Source organism: Mchenga conophoros, linkage group LG5 (genome assembly GCF_057382185.1).
Source record: "Mchenga conophoros isolate Kocher_MC1m ecotype Shallow Benthic linkage group LG5, M_conophoros_male_GT1.1, whole genome shotgun sequence".
NCBI lineage: Eukaryota > Metazoa > Chordata > Actinopteri > Cichliformes > Cichlidae > Mchenga > Mchenga conophoros.
The window spans coordinates 32,772,443-32,797,169 of record NC_140530.1 but is presented as its reverse complement, the minus strand read 5'-3'; the positions used below and the strand labels follow the sequence as shown (position 1 = coordinate 32,797,169).

Sequence of the window (24,727 nt, the reverse complement as noted above, 5' to 3'; positions counted from 1 at the left end):
TCGCAGCTGTGCACAGAAATGGGGGTAGTAGTATGAAATTCTCTATCGAGTTACTTTCACATGTTATTGTAACTCCTCCTTTTAAACAGTTTCTTATTTGCAAATACTTCCAGAAATGACTGTTACCCTCTAAACAAAACTTTTTTTTAATATCCTCATACGACATGAAAACACCCCCTTCAAATAGGTCACTAACAGTTCTGATACCTCTTCTCAGCCATTGTGTCCAGTAAACAGTCTGCTTACCAATTTTAATTTTAGGATTATACCACAAGGGGGCATACTTCTGTACATATGGCACAAGTTTGTATTTCTTATGCACCTCCAACCATACCATTTTCGAAAATTTCAAAATAGGGTTTTGCGTCTTACCGTGATTATTCACTTTTTGTGATAAAATATCAATTGGTGTGAATGGAGATGCAAGCTCTTGTTCTATTAAAATCCAGTCTACATTATTTTTCCCTGCCCAATGTTTGCCTAATCTAGCCATTTCAAAAGAGATACTATAATACTCTATATTGGGCAGGGCTAGTCCCCCTTCTTTCTTAGATTGGGACAGTCGATTTATGTTAATACGGGGTTTACCACCCTTCCAAAGAAAATCTTTTATCATATTATTGTAGCTTTGCAACATCCGTCGCGGGATACACATAGGCAGCATTCCTGTATAATAGTTGATGAGCGGTGCCACAACCATTTTAACTGTGTTCACTTTTCCCCACAATGTCAAATTTAGTTTACTCCATTTACCCAAGTTTTTATTGATCTTGTTTAATAATTTTCCCATACTGTTAGCCATAATATCCTCAATATTGGGGTCCAATTCAATTCCAAGATATTTCATTCCCTTGTCCACCCACTTAAAGTTAAAGCCCGATATTAAGTTATGACTGCAAGCCTGGGAAACTGGCATCGCCTCTGATTTATGCCAATTAATTTTGTACCCCGAAAACATTGAGTATGTATTAATCACCTCTAATAGTTTTGTGATAGAATTAGTTGGGTCTTGGTTTAATATCAGCACATCATCTGCATACAGGAATAATTTGTGTTCTCTGCCTCCCCCAAATACACCTTTAATCTCTGCATTTTCTCTGATTTGAATAGCTAATGGCTCTAAAAATATTATAAATAGCAATGGGCTTAAATTGCATCCTTGACGTGTTGATCTGGAAATACTAAAAAAAGGAGAAAGTACCCCATTTGTAAATACAGCTGCTTCTGGACCAGAATACATGGTTCTAATCCATCTGCAAAAATTGTCACCTATTCCAAACTTTTCCAGGGCTGTGAACAGAAAGTTCCACTCCACCCTATCAAAAGCTTTCTGTGCATCTAAAGATATAGCCAATACAGGATTTGTGTTATTTCTATTCAGCCACAGCAGGTGTAGTAATCTCCTCATATTATCAGAAGCAGATCTATTCTTGATAAACCCTACTTGATCTTGATGAATAATTTGTGGTATCACAACCTCCAACCTTGTTGCTAAAACTTTGGATAGAATTTTGCAATCCACATTGATTAAACTTATTGGTCTGTAATTACCTGGATCAGTTAAATCCTTGTCATCCTTGCGCAGGGGCCATGCTAATCTTCTCTGTATCGTATCCAATTTAGCGTACGCGCTTGCAGTTAAATCCTTGTCGCCTTTTGGAATTAGTGATATTACTGCCTGATTAAAACTTGCAGGGAGTCGTCCAAATTCAAAGGCTTCATGTAATACTTCAGTTAGAAAAGGACATAGCAAATCTATAAATTTATGGTAAAATTCTGCTGGGAATCCATCTATTCCTGGTGACTTCCCAGCTTTCATTGCACAGATAGCTTCTTTTACTTCTACCTCAGTTAGTGGAGTTTCCAATTTGTCCCTACCCTCTTGTGAGATTTTTGGTATTTTCATTTTATCAAAGTATGTACTCAGCAGATCCATACTTACTTTGTTATCGGACGTGTATAAATCTTGATAAAATATTTGAAAAATTGTGTTAATCTCTGAAGAAGATGTAACTAATTTATCATCCTTTTTAACTGCCGTAATAACATTCTGATTGTCCATTTGCTTAAGTTGTCTGGCTAATAGCCTGCCTGTCTTTTCACCATTCTCATAGAAATTAGTTTTAAGACGAAAGAGGGCATACTCTGCTTTTTTGTTATAAATTTTATGAAGATCATATTTAAGCTGGCAAATCTCTTTAAATTTATTATCATCAAATTTTCCTGCTAATTGTTTTTCCAATTTACTTATATTTTCCTCCAAAGTTTTTATCTTTTCCTTATCTTCTCTATTTTTCTTAGAACTATAGCCTATGCACTTTCCACGAATAAATGCCTTCAAAGCATCCCATACAATAGCCAGCCTGTCCGTAGATCCAACATTCACCTCTAAAAAATATCTTATATCCTCTTTTAGGGTTGATACAAATTTTTCGTCCTGCAATATGCTTGAGTTTAGTCTCCACCTACCCGTTCTGTTCTTTTCGACATTTAGATTTATGTGCAATTCTACTGGTGCGTGATCTGTTAAAGCAATCACACCAATGTCACAGTTTACTACTAAATTGACACATGATTTAGAAATCAAAAAATAATCTATTCGGGAATATGTCTTATGCGAATAAGAGTAAAAGGTGTATTCTCTTTCCATAGGGTGAACAAGCCTCCAAATATCTACCACACTGAGATCTTCTTTTAAAGCATCTATCGCTGTCCCAGTTCTAGTACTTGAAGTTGCATTAATGGCACTTCTATCAATATATTCATCCATCACATTATTAAAGTCTCCACCTAACAAGATCTGGCCCTTCATGTTCCCTAGCATCTTGTTAACCTCATCCATAAAATTAGGTTCATCCCTATTTGGGGCGTAAATATTGCACAGAACAACCTGAACTCCATTAATGAGAGCCTGCAGAGCCAACACTCGCCCGTCTTCATCCCGGCTTTCCTTCAATAACACAAAGTTTAGTCTTTTATTAATGAGTATCATGACACCACGACTCTTGCTTGATCTTGAGTTATGAAATACTTTCCCAACCCAATCCCTTTTTAATTTCAATGCTTCATTTTCATTCGCAAAATGCGTCTCCTGGATGTATGCAATATCAGCATTATGAGACTTGAGGTAGCTAAGCACTTTTTTTCTTTTGACTGGTGTGCCACAGCCATTTATATTCCATGACACAATATTAACGTCCACATTCCCCATGACTATGCCATGTTAAGGTATCTATAAGCCTTATATCTTCCAACCCATAACCATTTAACCTGTGCTGATAACCCTGCTTGAACCAGAACATAAGTTTAAACAAGAACAGTACCTCACCTATAGAATCTCTACCAAAAAAATAAAAAACAAAAAACAACGAACATAAAAAAAGAAATAGCGCCGTCCAAAAAAGGAACATGACAGCGCAAAAGCCCCGTGGGCAAAACTGTCTCTGGTCCGTGATGGTCCCGTGGACAGTGAACTGCTGTCCTCCTTCTGTCCCGTCGACACCCCAGGGAGCCCGCCCCCGTCTTATGAAATTATTAACGATGCGCTCCCATGCACGTAATTTAGCTTATTAACCCCTTACTCCACCACTTCCTGAAAGTTCTCACGCACGAATTTCTCTGCCTCTTCAACGCTGTCAAAGCTCTTCTGCTGGCCTTTCCATGTTAATCGAAGTTTTGCTGGATGTGCCAGAGTGTGCTTTATCTGATGCTGCCATAGCTTCTTCATTACTGGGGAGAAAAGCTTCCTCTGCGCCGCTCGCTCCGCGGTCATATCTTCATAAAATGACAAACGACAGTTCTCCCACAGTATTCCTTTCTTCTGTTTAGCGGTCATGATAACTTTTTGTCGTGCAGTGTAACGGAGAAATCTCACCAGCACGATTCGAGGTGGCTGACCAGGTCCCAGGCGTGGTCTCGTACTTCTGTGGCATCTTTCCAGCTCATATTCCTCCCCTCGTAGACCTAGGCCATCCGCGAGTATCTTCATCACATAATCATTTATGCTGCCACCACTTTCCAGACCCTCTTCCAGACCGATAAGCCGAACATTCTTTCTGCGGTTTCTGTTTTCCTGGTCGTCTACTCGGGCCCAAAGTTGTTCAAGCTTTTTAGCGTTTTTGCCATTATCTTCTGTTATGCTCCTCATTTTGTCTTCCACATCTGAAATGCGGCCCTCAGCTTCGGTCATCCGTATTTGGATTGCACTTATAGCGTTTTTAAGTTCCACCATATCTGACTTAATGTGAGATACATCGGCCGCAACACTAGTTAGGATAGTTCCAAGCTTAGTCATTTCGGCAAACAGGCCGCTTATATCCATCTTTGGCCCTTCTTCTTGGCTAGCAGGGCTAACCTTGGCACTGCTAGCATTACTTTCCCCCGCTGCCACCGTGGAGATTCGGGTTTGCACGCTCTTCTTCTTAGTTCCTGTGGCCATGTCTCTCAATAAGTTTGAGGACACTGATCTAGCAAGTCACCGCAGTGAGGAAATATATTATTTGGGAGCGTTTACCTTGTTTTAAAACTAATGTAGGGTCGACGGGGGTCAGAGACTCTCTATGGCGCGGCCATTCCCAAATGCTCCATCACGTGACTCTTTTATTTTCTTCTTTACTCTGTAGTTCTGGCCTGCTCAAATCCCAGGACAGCCTGGACCTTCTCAGGAGTAAGTAAACCCCTGCACTGAACGCACAGGAACTTTGTGGTATCATGGTATTCTTTCTGAAGTAATACATTGGTGATAGAGATAAGTAAAAGCATGAATAAGTAAATGAATCACTGATGAGGTTAGGTTTAATATCAGGTGGGTATTGCAGGGAATGTTTAATGAATAACGTTTTTGTACACCAGGCTGCTTCTAGATTTCAACCCGGGAAGGACTCCTGGGCTTGGCCGCACCAGCCATGCGTAAGTTCCCCCTAGCCAAGGTTCAACATTGAGCACAAAGCAGTACTAACTCTTCTACACTGCATTGTATGTTTTCTGCACTGATGTAAACCACCATCACCACCACCAGGCAATAGACTGCTTCAGATTTTATTAAGAAAAGAGGAATGTGGTAGATGAATCCTTGTAGTGTTTGATGATTTGTGTTCACACAAAAAAATTGTATGCATTTTTATGAATTTGTCAGCAAAAGCACAATTAAATGATGCTGTTTTGCATCACTATTAAGCAATGAAGCAGGTGGACTTACGCCTAGCTGGTGCAGCAACACATGCTTACACTGATACACTAACAATTCTGCATAACTGAGGTACCCATGTGTCACAAAAATCTGGTATTGGAGTCTTTTTCTCACTTTCATTCATTACTTTTCAGTATCAAACCATTTGCACAGCCCCCATACTCGAGCCTACCAGGTTCTGTAAACCAACCCATACCAAGTAAGTTTGAACAAAATAAATCAATAAATGGAAACCAGAAAAGGAAAATGGGTGTGATATATTAATGCTTATGCATATGTGTTTGCATACATGAAGATTATGAGCCCTTGGCGCCACCTCCTGCACCAGCCGCTACTGCAGTGCCAGTCTGGCAGGATCGGACCATTGCCTCCTCTAAGCTGAGGCTGCTGGAGTACTCAGCCTTCATGGAGGTCCAGAGGGACCCAGACAATGTGAGTTAAATATGGTCTGCACCATATCCCAACCAAACAGCTTGTGAGTAATAAGAACTTGTTTAAAAGTGTAGTGGCATTAATACATTTAAGCCCATCTACATTGTCCTGATAGTTCACTCTCTCTCTAATGCTGATGTTTGAGGGCTGTGTTTTAGTTGTTTTTTTTGTTCGTGCTCCCTGTACTAAATCAAGTCCTATAGCCAACGTTTATCATCTGCTCTGTCTCTGTCCAATATAGTACAGCAAACACTTGTTTGTCCACATCGGACAAACCAATCCCTCCTACAGCGATCCGCTCCTTGAGGCTGTGGACATTCGGCAGATCTACGACAAGTTCCCTGAGAAGAAGGGTGGGCTCAAAGAGCTTTATGAGAAAGGGCCCCAAAATGCTTTCTTCCTTGTAAAGTTCTGGGTATGTTGTTATTATAATCTGACACTTAATATTATCATGCCTCTGTTTTCTACAATTGGAAATTATGCAAACTGCTTTTTTTTCTTACAATACCATGCTACATGTGGTGATAAATTACATGATTTCAAGATAAGAGGCAATGCATTTCATAGAATGTTGCTTCATTTATACTGCGTTTGTCTTTGGTTAATAAATGTTCTTTTGAATAACTTACATCCACATCTTTATTTATTTATGCAATTTAAAGTTGATGTCATGTGAGGGCCTTTTGTCATGATGACATGTGTGCACTCTGCAGGCTGATCTGAACAGCAGTGGTATGCCAGACGGTCCAGGTTCATTCTATGGTGTCAGCAGTCAATACAGTAGCATTGAGAACATGACGATCACCGTTTCAACCAAAGTCTGCTCATTTGGCAAGCAAGTTGTCGAAAAAGTAGAGGTACGCCGGTGCTTTAACTGAGTCTTTTCTGAGAAGTATGTTTAATATTATATGCACATTGTTGTCTGTTCTTGACTCGCCTGTGTGTGTGTTGCAGACAGAGTATGCCCGCCTAGAGGGAGGAAAGTGTGTTTACAGGATCCACCGCTCTCCTATGTGCGAGTACATGATCAACTTTATCCACAAACTGAAACACTTACCTGAAAAATACATGATGAACAGTGTTCTTGAAAACTTCACTATCCTACAGGTAAAATACAGTGAATTATGGCTGCTTAGTTCAACATTTAACCTTACATTTACGCATAATGTCCCCATTAAGACCAGTTTATCAGTTGATATTTGCTATTTTCTAATTATTCACAAATCAGCTGATCATTATGGGCTTATTTCTAAATGGACTGTTCTTCTCCTCAGGTGGTGACGAATCGCGACACACAGGAAACCTTGCTCTGTATAGCATTTGTTTTTGAGGTTTCCACGAGTGAACACGGGGCTCAGTATCACGTCTACAGACTTGTTAAAGACTAACAGCTCTTCAGGGAGGTTTTGGAAAAGCCACACAATAAAGTGTGGCACAGTCTCTCTTTAACCAGCTCAACGATCCAGGAGAAATTATGAAAACATTCAAAGCAATGCTAGACCGAACTAACATGGACACATTACATGCTTTAAAAAAGTATCCAAGGAAAAAAAAAAAGAGAGAGCGAATTTCAACATGCCAGCACGCAAAGAAATTTTGAAGAATTGCAGACAAGTTATTTTCCATGTGTTTAAACATGATTTAGATGAAGTGGGTCACTTTTGCAAAAATCGACGGAGCCTGAAATGTTTTATCGAGGGGATGAGAACGTGTTTAGGGTTGAAAAGACTCTTAAAGTATCCAAGGGAACACACTCTGAGCAACAAGAGAAGTGTAAATAGCATTGAAAAACTAGAGAGAAAATTACCATGGAAGTGGGGTCAAGTTGTGTTTAGGTGTTTAGGAAACAAAGTGCCTTTTTCTCCAAAGATTATGATTGCCTGCCACTTCGGATTGCCTTATTTTTACTACCTCTTGTTTTTAAATGAAAAGAAAATATTCATACAGGTATTTTGAAAAAAAAATGTGGAAAGAAACCTCAGATCAACATCTTTTGGGGCAGTTCTTGTATTCAGGCACGCAGAGGAGTGGGATAACTAATTCTGATGAGGTCTATTTTACAAAAAAACAAAAACAACATCCCAGGTTTTACAGTCCAAGTGTACAGGGAGAAGGTTAATTGTGTCGCCATGTTATTAAGGTTCTTTTTTTTTATACATATATTATTACACAATTTAAAAAAAAAAATCAGGTCTTACAAGCATCTATCTATAACTGATTTTGACACTAGGGATGTCTTGAACCTTTGCTTTCCTGACATAAACCCAGGGCTTTGCCTTACTTATGAGATGCCCTGTTATTTCTCTCTGTTTGAAGACGTGTGCTCAGTTGCACTTAAAAGATTAAGAAGTGCAGCAACACAGTGCTTATTTTCTGCCTTGAGGTATGTAGCGTTACTGAATAAAATGAATTGTTTCTGTACTGTGAGTAAGTGGATACTAAAGGAATATGTGTTACATAGGAGTATTTGGGGGTGGGGGGGTCTTCATATTTGTGATCAGCTAAACTCAGCACAGAGACCATGGTTAAAGCAGAGAGAAGTTAACCACTGTTTCTTTTGTTTAAAAAAGAGACTGTATGCTGTGAAGTTGGTACATTGGCTTCACTCCTCTCTGTAATGTGTGGAGAAGCTGCATTCATTAATTAAAATACTTTTTGATATTTAAGACATTTTTTACTGACATTACATATGAAATAATTGTTACATCAATCTGAATAACTGTCTTGAAAGAGAGCTATTGTCTCTGTGCTGTGGAGTATGACCATTGATTGTTATTTATAGGGATGAACAAGAAATAGCAGGAGGGAAGGGTGGGGTATTGGTGATGATTTTCCACCATGATGGAGATGTTAAAAGTATTGTAGGACTTATATTAGAGATAGAATTTACTGCCAACTCATGGGTCCTGCTAGATGAGTGTCTACTCTGTGAGGTTCACTGGACAAGTTCAAATTTAAAATATTGTATGGTGGCATACTTGCACCTGGCTTTGAATGTCATATTTCACAAGCTAGATACAATAACACTCCTCCTCTAGTAGGTATCTCAGTCTATCTTTTATACAGACATTTTTGCCATTATAAAGATTAATATTTTGTTTTGATTCAGTTGTCTTGACTTTCAGTGTTTGCCATATGCTTCACTGAAAAAAAAATGTGTGATTGTGCTGATATTGATAATTAATAATGAGATATCTAATGTATCATATTCTGAATGGTGTGGGCAGTTTTCTTCTTTGTTTTTTGGTTTAAGATGGTTTACTATTGTCTTTGTTACCAATGTGCATTGCAATTTTATACTTTGAGTAGAAGTTGGACTATGTAATCAACAAATGTATCTAACAATACATGACGCATGGTGCCTTTGGGGCCATCCCCCTCCCCCCCAGAAAAGTCATTAAACCTGTTTGTAAATTTGTTTTGTCTATAGTGATTCATTTTACAGTGGGTGCAGTGGTTAGCACTGTCGCCTTCCAATAAGGTTATGTGTGTTATAATTTGTTGCTTTTTGCAGTCTTTTAACCTTCCATAGACTATTCAATGTTTCACTTATTCCACATTTTATCATGTTAGATTTTTATTACAAAATTGATTATATTCATTATTTACTTTTACACACAATACCCTTAACAAAAGTTAGCTTGAAATTCTTGCAAATGTATTAAAAATAAAATACAAAAATGTAACATCTACATAGGTATTCACAACCTTTGCTCAAAACTTTGTTGAAGTAACAATTGCAGCCTTCAGTCTTTTTGAGTTACACCTATTTTGGGGCAGTTTCTCCCTTTTAATTTTCAGAACTTCTCAAGCTCCATCAGGTTGTATGGGGACGTACAGCTACTAACAGATCTTTCCAGAGATGCTCAATCGAGTTCAAGTCTGGGCTCTGGCCAGGCCACTTAAGGACATTCACAGAATAGTACTGAAGCCACTCCTTTGTTATCTTGGCTGTGTGCTTGGGGTCATTGTCCTGTTGGAAGATGAACCTTCACCCCAGTCCAAGGTCCAGAGCACTCTGGAGTAGGTTATCATTAAAGATGTTTCTGAACATTGCTGCATTAGTCTTTTCCTCAAGCCTGACAAAACTCCCAGTTCTTCCCACCCAAAACATCACCACAGCATGATACTGCTACCACCATGCTTCACTGTAGTGGTTAGTGATGGGTAGATGATACCTCATGGGGTGTGTTGCATATTGCCCTTATTGTGTCTACACGTGTGACACTGTTGGTGTCTCGCTCAATAGCAACATCTGCAGGATTTAAATAGTCATTGCAGACCACCTGGACAAAGAAAGACTGAACTACGTTAATTGATTCTGACATCTAGACATCACATGAATGATGAAGGGTCCTGTTTAACCAGTTCATGATAAAATGCTGTGCAAAAAGTGTGATAAAAGTATTTATATTTCAATTATTATTGATTGATTTATTATAGCAAACAAATGATTGATTGACTAATACACTATATCAAATGCTGTTGTTGGGGGTTTTTTGCAAGGAATTATAAGTGAGAAAGAGAAGTTTAGAAAATCTAAGTGCTTGTGATAGTGGGAGTGCTTGTATACTTGTATACTTGTATGTGAAGGCAGGGTTTACATATGTCTATTAAGCATGAGAAAGTTAAATTGGTCAAAATAATTAATAACAAATTTAAATGAGTCCTTCGGGGAAAAAAAACTGGAACACAAATAACTGATGACAATTGAGCAAAAGTAGAAAAAGGAAAGGGAAAAACATTTACCTTATTTGGTGCTAGGAGATCAAAATGATCTCAGTCTGGAGAAAATGTTCCTTTTCTCACTGGATAATAAATGTGGCAAAAAGAAACACACAAACTGCACTAAAGACAATCTTCTCTCTTCTCAATGTGAATGCAGATGAGTCATAATTTTCACTTTCCAATAAACATAATTTGGTGCCTCATCGCTGTACGACACAGCAGCTGTATTGGTGATTTTTCGTGATACGTGATACACGCACCGATACCAATACAGGGCTTCAGGTCTTTGTTCTGGATACACAAAACAGCGCTTCGGTATTGTTTGATCCATAACTAGTAGGGATGATATTGGCAAGGTGACGAGTAGTGTCTGGTTTCCTCCAGGCATGACGCTTGTTATTCAGAGTTCAATTTTTGTCTCATTTGTTTCCCATGGTCTGAGAGTCCTTCGGGTAGGTACCTTTTGGCAAAGACTAGCTGTTATGTGCCTTTTATTGAGGTTTGGCTTTTGTCTGGCCACTCTACCATGCAGGTCTGATTGGCAGAGTGCTGTAGAAATGGTTGTCTATCTGGAAGGTTCTCCTCTCTCCATATAGTCAGACATGAAGACAGTAGGAGTACTGAAGGCTAGCTGGAGAACAAAAGAAAAGGCTTACAGTGTGTTGTATGTGAGACTGGATACTAAGGAAGGAGAAAAGGACTAATGACAGGTTAAACAGAGAGATCTAGCTGAAAATGATGTGCAGCAGGTCAAGGTGATTGAAGATAGACATGGAAATGTGCTAATGAGTGAAAAGGGTTTGCTGCAAAGATGGAAGGAGTACTTTAAGGAACTGATAAATGAAGAAAATGAGAGATGATGGTAGATGGTGGACAGTTACGAAATCAGGGATTGCTAAGGGTAAGTAAGGAGGAAGTGAAGGCTGCTATGAAGAGAATTGAAGCCAAAGAGATGGTTAGTCCAGATGACCTATGTGGGGGAGATGTCTACGAGAGAGAGCAGTGGACTTATTAACCAGATTGTTTAACACACGCACTGGAACGGTTCGCAGCCAAGTGTGAAGTAGCGGGACTGAGGATCAGCACCTCGAAATCTGAGGCCATGGTTCTCAGCCGGAAAAGGGTGGAGTGCCCACTCCAGGTCGGGGAAGAGTTCCTGCCCCAAGTGGAAGAGTTTAAGTATCTCGGGGTCTTGTTCGCGAGTGATGGGAGAAGGGAGCCGGAGATCAACAGATGGATTGGTGCTGCGGCTGCAGTGATGCGGACGCTGCACCGGTCCGTCGTGGTGAAGAGGGAGCTGAGTGTAAAAACGAAGCTCTCAATTTACCGGTCGATCTACGTCCCTACCCTCACCTATGGCCACGAGCTGTGTGACCGAAAGAACGAGATCGCAGATACAAGCGGCGGAAATGAGCTTCCTCCGAAGGGTGGCTGGCCTCTCCCTTAGAGATAGGGTGAGAAGTCCAGCCATCTGGGAGGGGCTCAGAGTAGAGCCGCTGCTCCTCCACATCGAAAGGAGCCAGCTGAAGTGGTTCGGGCATCTGACAAGGATGCCTCCTGGGTGAGGTGTTCCGGGCATGTCCCACCAAGAGGAGGCCCCGGGGAAGACCCAGGACACGTTGGAGAGATTATATCTCTCGGCTGGCCTGGGAACGCCTTGGTGTTCCCCCGGATAAGCTGGAGGAGGTGGCTGGGGAAAAAGAGGTCTGGGCTTCTCTGCTTCAGCTGCTGGCCCCGGATAAAGCGGATGAAGATGGATGGATGGATCTTTCTTCATACTGAGAAAGTATCAAGCCATTGTATGACACTGCGATCTTTAGTGCGAGTGGGAGCAGGTGGAATAGAGCCTGAAGAAATGCAGGCATGCTTTGGAGAGAAGAGGAATGAAAGGTAGCTCATATTTCCATTGGAAGTGACCACAATGGACAGGATTAAAAATTACATCAGAGGGACAGTTCAGGTTAAACAATTTGGAGAGGAAGTTAAAGAAGAAGGGCTGAGATGGACTGGACATGTACAGAGTAGCGATAGTGAATATAATAGACAAAGAATATTGAATATAGAATAGAATAGAATTCAACTTTATTTTCATTGCACATGCACAGGTACAGGGCAACGAAATGCAGTATGGAATATGGAGCTGCCTATGACAGTTAACAGATTTAACTACAATGGTCAGCTTTTAACCATGTGTTTTGCCCTATAATATAAATTTGTCTTTTGCCTACAGATGGATGATAATGCAGAAAAAAAAAAAGAACGTGTATCTACAACATAGAAAAAAAATAATACACAGCTCCAATAAAAGATTTGCAAATTTTATCATTCTCTCGGCTCTTGAAGGAGGCGGTCGCACTTTCCCCCTCTCCCTTATCTTTCCTGCTTCTCATGTCTTGTATAGTCTCGCTTATTCTCTAATCCTAAGAGAGTCTCCCAGACTTGTTCTCTAAAAACCTAAAGAAGAATTATGGATTTGATCAACTGGTCCCTTAACGGAATTGACATCCTCCTGGGCTTGGGAGAGCCCAATTGTCCTGCGGAGACGTTTGCTGCCAGATACTCGATGGTCGGTTGCGTCGTGTGTCTGGCAACACTCTCGATGGAGGACATTGAACGACATCTACCAGTTCGGAACTATGATAACAGAGTTCTGGCTGAATGGAGCTGGCTCGGACCTGGCTTATTGAAGAACAAGGAGCAGCTACAGCTGTTCAAAATCCCACAAAGCTGGCTGACATGATAGACGATGGGCAGTGCTGTGAGCACTCACACTGTGTTTTTTATTACGCAATATGGATGCGATCTTGAAGAAGCTCATGGCTCTGTTATATGGATAAGATCTTGAAGAAGAACAACGGGAATTGAGAGACCTGGTGACCAGTGACGGACATTAGACCTACTGTAAAACTGGAAGCAGTTTGTTCGGACTAACCAAAACAACTACCATCTTCATCTCATGCGGCCCCCCTGGCACCAGCTGGATGCTCAAGGCAAAAGCTGACGGGAATCACAAATTCTCCTTAGATAATAAGACTGTTTGTTGTGACTCTCTCCCCCCTCATTCATGGCCACCCGCGTCGACCGAAGATTGTTTACTTTTGTCTAACTGGGTGAAGGGACACCTTCTCTCGGCTGAACACGGAACACACACACATACGCATGTCCCCCCATGGGGATAGACAAAGTCTTTTTGACTTGACTTGATATCTAATATTAATCAGGCAATTAAGCATTTCACATGAACTGTTCACATTGTTGTGAGTAACAATTTTGCTGCATCTATCAGCTGCCAGTCAGGCTGCAGAGTGCTGCCTGCTGTGGCTTTCACATTTTGTGTTACCATGCAGTTTTTATTTATTTAAATTTTTGTCATTTTAACCTTTATTTCTGTGATATTCGGATATGTGTATTTCCCTTACTTTCTCCATATTTTGTCCTTATTGCCCGAGTATTTATAGAGCATTAGCGCACCCATTTTTCCAGATTCTGTTTCACTTGACTTATTTACCACCTGACTTATTGCTGTGCCTAGGGCTGTTCAATATAACGATATATATCGGATGACAATATAAAAACATCTATCGTTTCATTTTACGCTATCGTTTGTTTCGTGGTGTCGCAAAATAAACTCTTTACGGCAATATTTTTTCATCGTTTTGATGGTCACTCTAGTGGCTATATTAATTTCTTAAAGTTCTCTTATTCTTTTATATTTTATATAACCACACTATGGACGGACAAGCGCGTTTTTTATGCGTTGTGGTTAGCAACAACGACGGTAACAGCATCGCGTGTCCACTTGTTTATGTTCCACATAAACCTTTCACAATAAAGCTCAAAATCCTGTTGAGACTTTTCAAAAATAAACTGAATCACGTGAAAGAGCAGATTATTTACGGATGAGAAGTAAAAAAGAGCCGCCGGGTGCTAAAAAATAAACCTTAGACTCAAACGTCAGAACAGGCTTTTCCCCGCAGCACGCCGTGTAATAAATACTCATTACTCACAAAGAAAACGGCAGCCGTTACAACTTATGTCTAAAAATGTATAGTTTCATGCATCGGTTAAAACACTTGACTCCAGGTACACGACGCCCAGCTGGAAACACTTCACGCAAGTCAAGCTGCCCGAGATTCACAGAATTTAGAGAAAATGCTACATTTTTGTGATATATATCGTTATCGGGACGATAGAATTCTTATATCGGGATATGAGATTTTGGTCATATTGCACAAGCACACCCCTAGCTGTGCCATTGCATTTACTCCTTAGATTTTTTGTTTGTGTCATAATACTTACACATTTTTGCTGTAGCAGTTTTTAAATGGTTGAAATATATTCATTTTACTGGTTTAATTTAGTCTGAGCGCCTTTTCAACTGATTCCATGGTTTTTGTCTTAAAGAACTTCACGTCCCACAATTGAGCGCGGCCAAGGAAGCCTAAGTCCGGAAACAAGGTTTTCAAAATAAAGGTACTTTTACAAAATGTAATTTTTGGGATATTTAAAATGAAATCCGTGTAACAAAGCATTTATACCAGCAATTATTTTATTTTAAATACACATGAGATATTTCCTCTCGCTAAAAATAGTAATACTGATGTTCTGGTTTTATTTTGTGGTAAAAAATAAAACCGGAGGTCATAACCATTATTTATTTCCTTCTGACTTTACATAGACAGGAAACCCACGCAGCAATGTAAAACGTTGAATGCCATTAAAGTCTGTTCACTTCGTGAGATGCCGACCGACAGACAATGTGCTGTCTTCATTATTATTACTTAGGGTAACAGTGATAGTGAGCTAGTACGGCAGCAGGAAGTGTTTTGTATAAATTTACGACGCATCTCTGCATGAACGGCCCAGTTAACTTCAGCTAACGTCAACAGACTCGAGGTGAGTTAAACCAATTAATAAATCATAATATAAAAACCGGCAACAGGCTAACGGAAACTAGACCCAGCTTCACTTCTACAGACTAGCTAAACGGATATCTGGAACTTACTAGCAGTTATTTACACTCACTAGTTAACTACGCTTACCTACCAGCGATTAACACTTTGACTTTTATACTACATAGTATCAAATTTCCACTAATGAAGCATTCCTAGTGTAGCAGTGGAAGTACCGAGGTATCTAAAATGTTATCTTCTTGAGTGTTCCGGGAATATTATCTGCTTTTCCTGCCATAACACTGAGAACAACCTGCATTTCTTCACTGATTCTGCATTAAACAGACTTTGAATGATTTGGGCACATTTGAGTTTTAATAGAAACACTTAAGCTGTTGTGGTTGGTGTAGAACCCCCTGCCCTCTTCCTTGTTCAACCTTTTTTCTAATGCTAGTCTTTAAATATCAAGGACATTGTATATTTTATTTATGCTACACTGCTTGGCCACCAAAAAAAAGGTCACAGTCTAATATTTCGTTGGACCGCCTTTAGCTTTGATTAGGCACCCTGTGGCATTGTTTTGATAAGCTTCTGCAATGTCAAAATATTTATTTCCATCCAGTGTTGCATTTTTTTTTTTCATTAATTCTCAGTGGGGTTAAGGTCAGGATTCTGTGGTGGCGAATCCTTTTGTCAAAATGATGTCTCATGCTCCCAGAACCATTTTTTCACAATTTGAGCCTGATGAATCCTGGAATATGCCCGCTTCATCAGGGAAGAAAAAAACCCATTGATGGAATAACCTGGTTATTCAGTATAGCAAGGTACTCAGCTGGCCTCATTCGTGGAGCATATACTTTCGCTGAACCTAGACCTGACCAACTGCAGCAACCCCAGATCATAGCACTGCCCCCATACGCTTGTACAGTAGGCACTAGGCATGATAAGTGCATCACTTCATCTACCTCTCTTCTTACCCTGATACGCCCCTCGCTCCGGAACAGGGTAAATCTGGACTCATCAGACCACATGACCTTCTTCCATTGCTCCAGAGTCAGAATCTTTATGTTTCCTAGAAAATTGAAGTGCGTGTGAAAATGATCTTGCTTTCACTATTAAACCTAGCCCTGAGTTCTACTATAGTTTTTCTTCCATTTGAATTCACCAGATATTTAAGTGATCACCAATTACGATCATTCAGGATTTTTTTCCGACCACATTTCTTCCTCGAAGATGATAGGTTCCCACTATCCTTCCACTTTTTAATAATGCATTGGACAGTTCTTAACCCAATTTTAGTAGTTTCTGCGATCTTCTTAGACGTTTACTCTGCTTGATGCATGCAAATGATTTGACCCTTCTCAAACACACTAACGTCTTTTCCACGACCACGAGATGTCTTTCGACATGGTTGTTTATGAAATAAGAAGCAACTCCTTGCACCAGTTGGGGTTAAATAACTTGTTGCCAGCTGAAAGTTAATCGCCCATGCTGTAATTGTCCAATTGGAGGCTCTTACCTATTTGCTTAGTTAAATCCAGGTGGCGACTTTTTTTTGGCCAGGCAGTTTATAAGCTTCTACTATCATGTTTTGTGTGGGCTAAAGCAATGATGCTTCTGACCCTTTGATTCTTTCACTGCGTTGCTGCTTTCCCCTTTTCTCTCTAGCTATGTCAGCAATCGGCAGGCAAGTTGTACTCCAACTTTGTCTCCTTTAAAAAGAAAAAGGAAAATAAACTGCAAAATTTGCCTAACATGTGACATAGTAAGTTCTGCCTAGGTCAGCTTTTAATCATGTGTTTTGCCCTATATTATAAATTTGTCTTTAGCCTACAGATGGATGATAGTGCAGGAAGAAAGAATATGTATCTACAATATAAAAAAATAAATAATACACAGCTGCAAAAACACATCTGCACATTTTATCAATATGTAATATTACACAGCCAGTTGAGCATTTCACATGAACTGTTCAAACTGTTTACACTGTTGTCAGTAACAATTTTGCTGAACGTGTCAGCTGCCAGTCAGGCTGCAGTGTGCTGCGTTTTCACATTTTGTGCTTACCAAGCAGTTTTTTTTATTAATTTTAATTTTTGTCACTTCAACCTTTATTTCTGTGTTATTTGGATATGTGCATATCCCCTTCTTATCCAGATTTTTTTCCTTATTGCCTGTGTATTTATAGGGTGTATTAGCACACCCAGATGTTCAGCTAACTACATTGGCAGTGAAGCTCAGGCAGTATCTAACAACTGTTCTTATGTGACACTTTAGGATCCATCCTAGTCACCTCACGTGAGCCGACATTCCTGATTTGAAGCTTCACTGATACGCCAACATGTCTAACATGGACTCTGTCAGAGTGCGGGTCTTCTCTCTGAACTGCTGGTCAGTGGCTGTGGTTTGTGGAGATTCTTAATGCATTGCTGTGATACACCCATTAAAAAATAAGTCATGCTCCATGCGCTTTATTTTTGCAGGGGGATCCGATATCTAAGCAAATACTGTCCACAGCGCTATGCCATGATTGGTGAAATGTTGTATAAGGAACAGCATGATATTGTGTTACTGCAAGAGGTAGGTGGAAGCCAGCTTACAAAACGGTTGATTGCAGACTCACTGTTCTGATAAAAACAGAGACTCTGCAGGCCATACATGTGTTGGGAAACTACATGTTTTTTTTAAAAAAATTTCTCATCTGTACACCGCCACAGTGGATTTTAAATAAAATATTCAATATGTGATTGATGTACAGGAATTACACCTATTTTTATACATAGTCTCCCATTTTCAGAGGCACCGCCTCGGACTGACTGGGCTGTTGAAGAATATCTCATTTCTTTGCCTCAGAAACTCTTGTTTGCTTTTGCAGCATCATTTGTGATCAGTTTAACAGCTTTTGTCTGAATCTGAGCAGAATACAACCCTATAAACCTTAGAATTCAGAGTGCTAATTCTTTTAGCAGTCACGTTATCAAACACTGGCAGCCATAAATGCCACAGCATTGCCTCCACCTTGTTTGACAGAAGATATTCTATGTTTTGGATCATGAGCTGTTCCTTTCCTTCTCCATACTTTTGACTTCCAGTCATCATGGCACAAGTTACTCTTGGGTTCATCTGTCCAAAGAATCTTTTCCAGAATTATGCCGGCTCCTGTAGACATTTTCTGACAAAGTCTAATCTGGTCTTTCTCTAATCTTGTGTAATCAACAATAGCTCGTTGTACAGCTAGTTTCTATTCATGACCTTGATAATGATACCTCTGCCTCCTCAAGACTTGTTTTGGTACTGCTGAGCTGGCCAGTGTATTCTTTCTTTTTAAAATGATATCATATTGTTGATTTTGCTACACCTGTATGTTTTGCTGTCCCACCCATTGGTTTGTTTTGGTTTCACCCTCCTTCACTTGCATTAACAACATACAAGAGGCCAATGAAAACATACAAGATTTAAATTTCAATGCTTGGACTCAATTCCTGCTTCATTTGTTGTGAATCAAAAAGGGAACATGCCTCAACTTGCCATGGTTAAAGTCTACACTTCAGTCTCATCTGGACTGATTTAAAATTACAAACAGTCCCTAACAAATTGTAGGCTGCAGTGCAATGAAAGTAATTTGACCATAAGTTATAAATTAAAATTAGACATGGGTAAATACTCGTAATAATGTGTGGTATTCAACTTTCTGAGTGACATGCAAATGTTTTTACAGGTGTGGAGTGAGAAAGACTATCTCTTCTTGAAAAAGAAACTTGCTTCTTGTCACCCTCACTCTCATTACTTCAGAAGGTAATGTTTCTGCCGTCTCACACAAAAGCTCACTGTGAAATAGTTTCCCTAATTTTTAACCTTGAACATCTCAGTCTGAGACTAAAGGTCGTGATTGGTCATATCTTCAAAAGGCCATAATGTCTTTATCTCTGTAAAGTGTGTGTGTGTGTGTGTGTGTGTGTGTGTGTGTGTGTGTGTGGTTCACTGAAACTATCGAGGGTTAACTTTTTCTCCTTAATTCTTCCTTGACCTCCATACCAAAGAACAAGACCGTGATTAAGCTAAGGTTCTACCTTTCTAATCCCCTCTGTAGCTCACAAAAATGTCAACTCTAATAGATAAGTTCTCACATCTGTTGCAGATACTACCGCTTTGTACTTAGACTAAGCTACTGTCGAACTACATGGAAACCAAGTATATGAGTCATTATTTATAACTTTTTGTCACATGTTTCTTTTGCAGTGGCGTCATAGGCAGTGGACTGGCCATTTTCTCCAAACACAGAATCCGCGACACATTTCTTTATCGCTACTCACTGAATGGTTATCCTTACATGGTAAGTCTGGAGAGCTGGAGATGGAGAAAACAGTATCTTGTACTCGTGTTTATCAACAAATAAAAAATCTTCTGTAAGAGTTGCACCTTTAAAATTCACCAAAGTAAAACACTGCGTCAACAATAGTAAAATTACTTGTTTATGCTAAAAGGCTTTAACTGTATTAAATATATTGTGAAATTGTCATTGATGTATAAATTTGTGAACAGACTTTTTGAGTAGACATTAGGGGAGTAGCTCATTTTAATTACTGTATTCACATACTTCAAAAATAGTTTTTTTTTAGCAGTAATTTTAGTTGTTTTTCTTTTGCTATTACTCTATGTGAGAATGCACAACTTTAATAAATAAATAAAACATGCGGCAGAACCAGGAGCAACAAATTTTAGGTAAATACCAAACTAAAAATAGCTGGGTTTTTTTTAGGATTGTAGTTAAGTATATGTAACAAAGAATTCAATTTTTTGGCAAAACCCTAATAGCACGACAGTATTAGTGTCAACTTTTTTTCCCCTGCATTGGCTTCATGCAAAATTATCTGTACTCCTCATATCACCCTTCGTTTTCACTGTTTATTCGCAGTTGTAATTTTCCTTGTTAATTAGGCTCACCATGGAGACTGGTTTGGTGGTAAAGCTGTTGGCATGGCTATCCTAAACCTCGGCAGCCTGACTGCAAATGTCTATGTCACTCATGTAAGGTTTCATAACAGCAGTTTTCAGCCCTAACTGTACATGATTTTCTATTATTGATCAATGTGCTGTTGTCCTTGTGTACTGATTTTAGCTGCATGCAGAGTACTCCCGAGAGAAGGACTCTTATCTACCTCACAGAGTGGTTCAGGCCTGGGAGCTGCAGCAGTTCATTCGGTAGTGTGCCTTTGCTTGTTTCTTTATATTTGTTTACATATTTACTAAAATGTTTGAAGTAATATTACAAGTAACATTTATCTAGTTTGTAGAATACAATGACTAACATGTTTGTTTGTTTGTTTGTTTGTTTTTTTTCCTGTGCTTCTTAGCCACACCTCTGCTGGTGCAGATGTGGTCATTGTTGGTGGTGACCTCAACATGCACCCTCAGGACCTTGGGAACAGACTACTGAGGGCTTACACTGGACTGCAAGACTCTTATTTAGAAACAGCTAAATTTGATGTATGTAGAAGTATTAATCTGTATTCAAACAGTGAGTGCAGTAATGAAATCAAGTACCTGTTTTTATTTATGTAGATCCTTGCAGATTTTAGTGCATTTAAATTTACATCACTTCAAGTTGAAATACGAGGCACAGTGGCAGTCATAGAGTTGCCATGCATGCAGTTATGCAGGCTCTAACACATTTATTTTGATGCAATAGGAAGTTGGACCATAAAGTCTTGGCTATTCATTGTGGTTCTTAGAGCTGCACACAACAGATTGGCTCAAAAGTAGCTTTGCTACTGTGTCATTGTGGTCTCATATCTTAAGGTCTGAGCTGCAAAGTAAAATGGTATTATTCAAGAAATGCCAGGGTTGTAAAAGTAGAAGCAGCTTTCTGTTACACTTTGGTTTTATGTAAATTGAATTTAAGCAAGTTTTTTTTTTTTTTTTTTTTTTTTCTTGCAGGGATGTGAGAATGGTATGACTCTTATAGCAGACAACCCTTTTATTAGTAAAAAGGAGCTTGTACCTTTTGAGAAGGGGATTCGAATCGACTACATACTATTTAAGGTGAGTGAAAGCAGCATGTCATCTGATGATTTTTATAAAGCCATGTAACTGCTAAAGCATGATTGCCCTCTTGTTATTCCCAGGGTTCTTCAAAAGCCGACGTCCATTGTGATTCCATGTCCACTACCAAAGGCTCCGTTCCCAACCATCCTTTCCCATACTCCGACCATGAAGCTCTCACTGCTGAACTGAGGCTGGAGCCGCACACTCCGGCTGAAACAGGAAGTGACAGAAAATTGAAGAATAAGGACTCTACTACAGGTATCTGCACACTCCATGCCAGCAGGTTGTTTCGTGTAAAGGTGATTGATTGTCCAATTACTTTGGTATAAATTATTCAATGGAAAATCCATTTTGATTCCTCCACTTTTACCTATCAGAGCAATTTTAATCTGTCAGACAAGAAAGAAAAAGAAATAACAGCCCTAGTGAAGCTCTGTAGCCAGGCTGTATTGCCAGCTTTAAGTATATGCTGGTGTTTTGTTTTGTTTTCTGGCTGCTCTTCCAAAAGGACTATTCCAGGCCACATGTTGTAATTTCATCCATGGTTAAATTGTGCCAGGAACAGTGGGTTAAATAACATGGAGCACAGTGAATATTTAATGTTCTGTTGTAACAATAATCCTGTCCAGTATAGAGCTTGACTCTTCAACACTTTCTGCAGTGCTTTGCTCTCCAGCTTTGTACTGGTATAAAGGCTCCACTCTTTCTCTTGTCTCTCTTTCATGGACTTAGGGAAACTGGCTGAACTGGTTGACATTGTGACTGAGGCCCGCACTGAAGTCAAAGTGGGCTTGCACTGTGCTGAGAGGATGCGCTACACAGCAGCACGCACTGGAGTGATGGGGCTGGCTCTGCTGTTCCTGGAGCTGGTCATCGCCGCGGTGCCCTACTTAGCTCTGGGAGCAGAACAGCCTTTCCCTCGTACCTCCTTCTACCTGCTGGCTGTGCTGTGCTTTGCCATTCTGCTGACCACCTCCATGTTGTACATCTTTTACACAATGGAGCTGAAATCACTTCAGGGGGCTGAAGACCAGATGAGGCTGGGTATAGGTAGTCTGCAAGAGAAGCTTAAGGGCTTTTGTCTAGCTCAACTTCATAATCCCTCAGGAAGGCCCCCAGAGGTTCAGGAGCCCGGTGCCTTTGAGCCAGAGGAGTAATGCAGAGGCCAAGAATGTCAAAGTGGTAAAGGCGACTTTGAAGTCACTTTTATAGTGAACATGTGAGGAGCTTTGCTCCCCTGAATATTTTAGTTTTGGAGATTTATATTCATATTGCAGAATCAATCATAATTGAAATGCTTCTCTGAAAGTAGTGCAGGGCACATGCATTGACATTATATACTTTTATATAGAGATCTGTAGGCTTTTATTACACCTAGATTTCACTTGATGTACCTAGAATATACAAATGTACTGTAATGCTTCTGTGCTGTTATGCTGAAGGTCATTAAGTCTGACCATTTGTGTTTTTTAGCCTCAGGTCCGATTTGCATTCCACCCACCAGTAGATTCACCGGGACCATTTTTTTCTGTTTTTAATTTAATGCTTCCCTTTTTTGAGTTTAATAATCAACTGCACAGAGATTATGGTTCCAGGTTGAGTTTGACCGGGTCTTTAATGTGTTAAATACATGAAGAAAGTAGCTCTGTGGTTTCCATTGCAATAGAAGACACAGACACTCCACATGTAGGAGGTTTACGTTTCAGTCAGTAATATTTTTCCTCTACAACAGCACTCGTCAGGATCCTTTGTACTGTAGATAAAGGAACCAAGTCTGTATGCATGTATCATTTGTCATGCTCTCTGTTTATAGTGTCTTAATCTTAAAGACAATCTACACTCCTCTCATATGTTCAAGTATAGATTGAAAATACTGAAAATGTTCTGCTCTTGACCTTGACCTCTTTTGGTCACATTTTTACAAAGCACAATATACCGTAGAAAATAAAACCAGAATACATCAGTTAGTGTGCAGTGCACTTTGTTGATTAACCTGGTGAACCACTTCCCTATAGTTTTGCTAGGAGATTGCTTAATATGTTACATTGCTAAAATACCATGTTGTAACTCAAGAGTTTGAACGTTTACTTTCACCTCAGTGAAGAAGAAGCACTTCACAGTTCTTAAGTTCATTATGATTTATAGAATTTCAGATACTTGATGTTCATTCCAACTGGAAACTGTGATGGGCATGATCATGAAAGCAATAATAAAGACTTTATGCACATGCTTATGAACTGCTGTGGCTCTATGTAGACCTGTCAAGTCGTCAGGAGATGGCGTCTGACATTTCAAACTGTAGTTTGTATTCCCTGAGATTCACATATTCACCACTAGAGAGCAGTCAAAGTACAGTACAGTATCAGAACAGGTCTTTCTCTAAGTATGTCATTGATTTAAAAAAAAAAACAGCCTTCACAATAATAAATATATCAGACAACGGCTGTGAAAACAAAGCCAGTGAGAACATAAGAAGCTGACAACCTAACATGATAGATTAGATGCCAGCTCACACCTTTAGCATGCACAGAAGACAAGCTCAGACATGGGTGTGGTGCATTCAAATGCTCTCCCCCCCCCCCCTGCAAATATGAATAATACATTAACTGCACACAAGGTAGAAGTTTCAAACTCGAAACACAAATATGGCAAATGTTTAAGACGCGCTGACATGTAAGGTGTTGTACACCTGTGCAACTTTGATTAAAACTGTATGTTTGGAAGTTATTCTGTTGCACTTTCCAAAATCTAATTAATAACCTTCCATAAATGATATAGGTATACAACTCATCAGAACTGGTTTGAAATTTTCGCTCCAACAAAGTGATAGCCTGGCGTTTGTAAAATGGAAAAAGGATACTGGTAATGTAAATGATAGTCTCAAAAGGCTATTTACAGACTTTTGTTGTGCAAAAGGAACTTGTATTGTAAATTTTAGCAAACAAGTAAGTAGCACCTTACCAGTTGTGCTTTTTTCTTGTGAGTTATTATTAGTCAAGTTATATTATCCTGTTATGGGACATATTGCACACAATATAAGTCAACAAAGTCAACTGTTTTGTTTAATACTTTTATTTCTTTTGCAGCATGCTGTAGAAATTGCAGCCTTTTCCAGCTTTCTCTGTGCTCAAGGAGGAGGAAAAAGAGCGTGTGAACAGGTCTAAACATGGGTTAACCTCACTCAACACTTTCTTTTTCCTTCTCCTTATTTGCTTGACTTTAGTTGGCAACAAAAGTCTTGTTTCCATGACACAAACAACACAACATTTAATCACTCAGTTATTCAATCAGTTTTTACTCCTGTGATTGTTTTTAAGCAGATATCTTTTGAGTGAGTGTCTATTGACCTTTTCAGTTCAAACAGTGTGTGTGTGTGTGTGTATACAAGTTCACTTTGCTGAAATGTGTGCTTTAAATCTAGTATTTTCTCTCGTTGTCATAG

At 39.5% G+C, this 24,727-nt stretch overlaps 2 protein-coding genes and 1 non-coding gene across 13 annotated transcripts in view; 2 read left to right on the top strand and 1 right to left on the bottom strand.

Moving 5' to 3' along the window:
* Positions 1–9,038, top strand: part of tead3b (TEA domain family member 3 b) — a 36,783-nt gene extending 27,745 nt beyond the window's left edge. For 6 of the 11 annotated variants that reach the window (XM_085274978.1, XM_085274977.1, XM_085274984.1 and 3 more), the window contains 8 exons: positions 4,623–4,666; positions 4,852–4,908; positions 5,323–5,387; positions 5,484–5,620; positions 5,862–6,035; positions 6,334–6,477; positions 6,575–6,727; positions 6,895–9,038. In XM_085274978.1, the coding sequence (XP_085131104.1) occupies positions 4,623–4,666; positions 4,852–4,908; positions 5,323–5,387; positions 5,484–5,620; positions 5,862–6,035; positions 6,334–6,477; positions 6,575–6,727; positions 6,895–7,008 (888 nt within the window). In that variant the 3' untranslated portion in view covers positions 7,009–9,038. The remainder of the gene's footprint in view (positions 1–4,622; positions 4,667–4,851; positions 4,909–5,322; positions 5,388–5,483; positions 5,621–5,861; positions 6,036–6,333; positions 6,478–6,574; positions 6,728–6,894) is intronic. The other 5 variants (XM_085274982.1, XM_085274979.1, XM_085274985.1 and 2 more) reach the window with 1 other exon arrangement.
* On the bottom strand, positions 1,546–1,646 carry LOC146574913 (U6 spliceosomal RNA). Its single transcript, XR_014892607.1, has one exon. It is a non-coding gene; the product is annotated as a U6 spliceosomal RNA (small nuclear RNA).
* A 5,972-nt stretch (positions 9,039–15,010) lies between the features above and the next one.
* On the top strand, positions 15,011–23,519 carry smpd2b (sphingomyelin phosphodiesterase 2b). The gene is made up of 11 exons (XM_085274975.1): positions 15,011–15,244; positions 17,518–17,631; positions 17,724–17,820; positions 18,959–19,035; positions 19,480–19,573; positions 20,179–20,268; positions 20,360–20,442; positions 20,595–20,727; positions 21,178–21,282; positions 21,366–21,543; positions 22,018–23,519. The coding sequence occupies exons 2-11, from the start codon at positions 17,582–17,584 to the stop codon at positions 22,440–22,442; spliced, it is 1,332 nt and encodes a 443-aa protein (XP_085131101.1). The 5' UTR covers positions 15,011–15,244; positions 17,518–17,581; the 3' UTR covers positions 22,443–23,519.
* The last annotated feature ends 1,208 nt before the right edge of the window (positions 23,520–24,727 follow it).

Bases quoted from the DNA above. Each gene is read 5' to 3' on its own strand.
- smpd2b (XM_085274975.1), top strand. From the start codon at position 17,582: ATGTCTAACATGGACTCTGTCAGAGTGCGGGTCTTCTCTCTGAACTGC. The intron at 17,632-17,723 runs GTCAGTGGCTGT...TTATTTTTGCAG, and splicing joins GTCTTCTCTCTGAACTGCTG to GGGGATCCGATATCTAAGCA. The intron at 19,036-19,479 runs GTAATGTTTCTG...TTTCTTTTGCAG, and splicing joins CACTCTCATTACTTCAGAAG to TGGCGTCATAGGCAGTGGAC.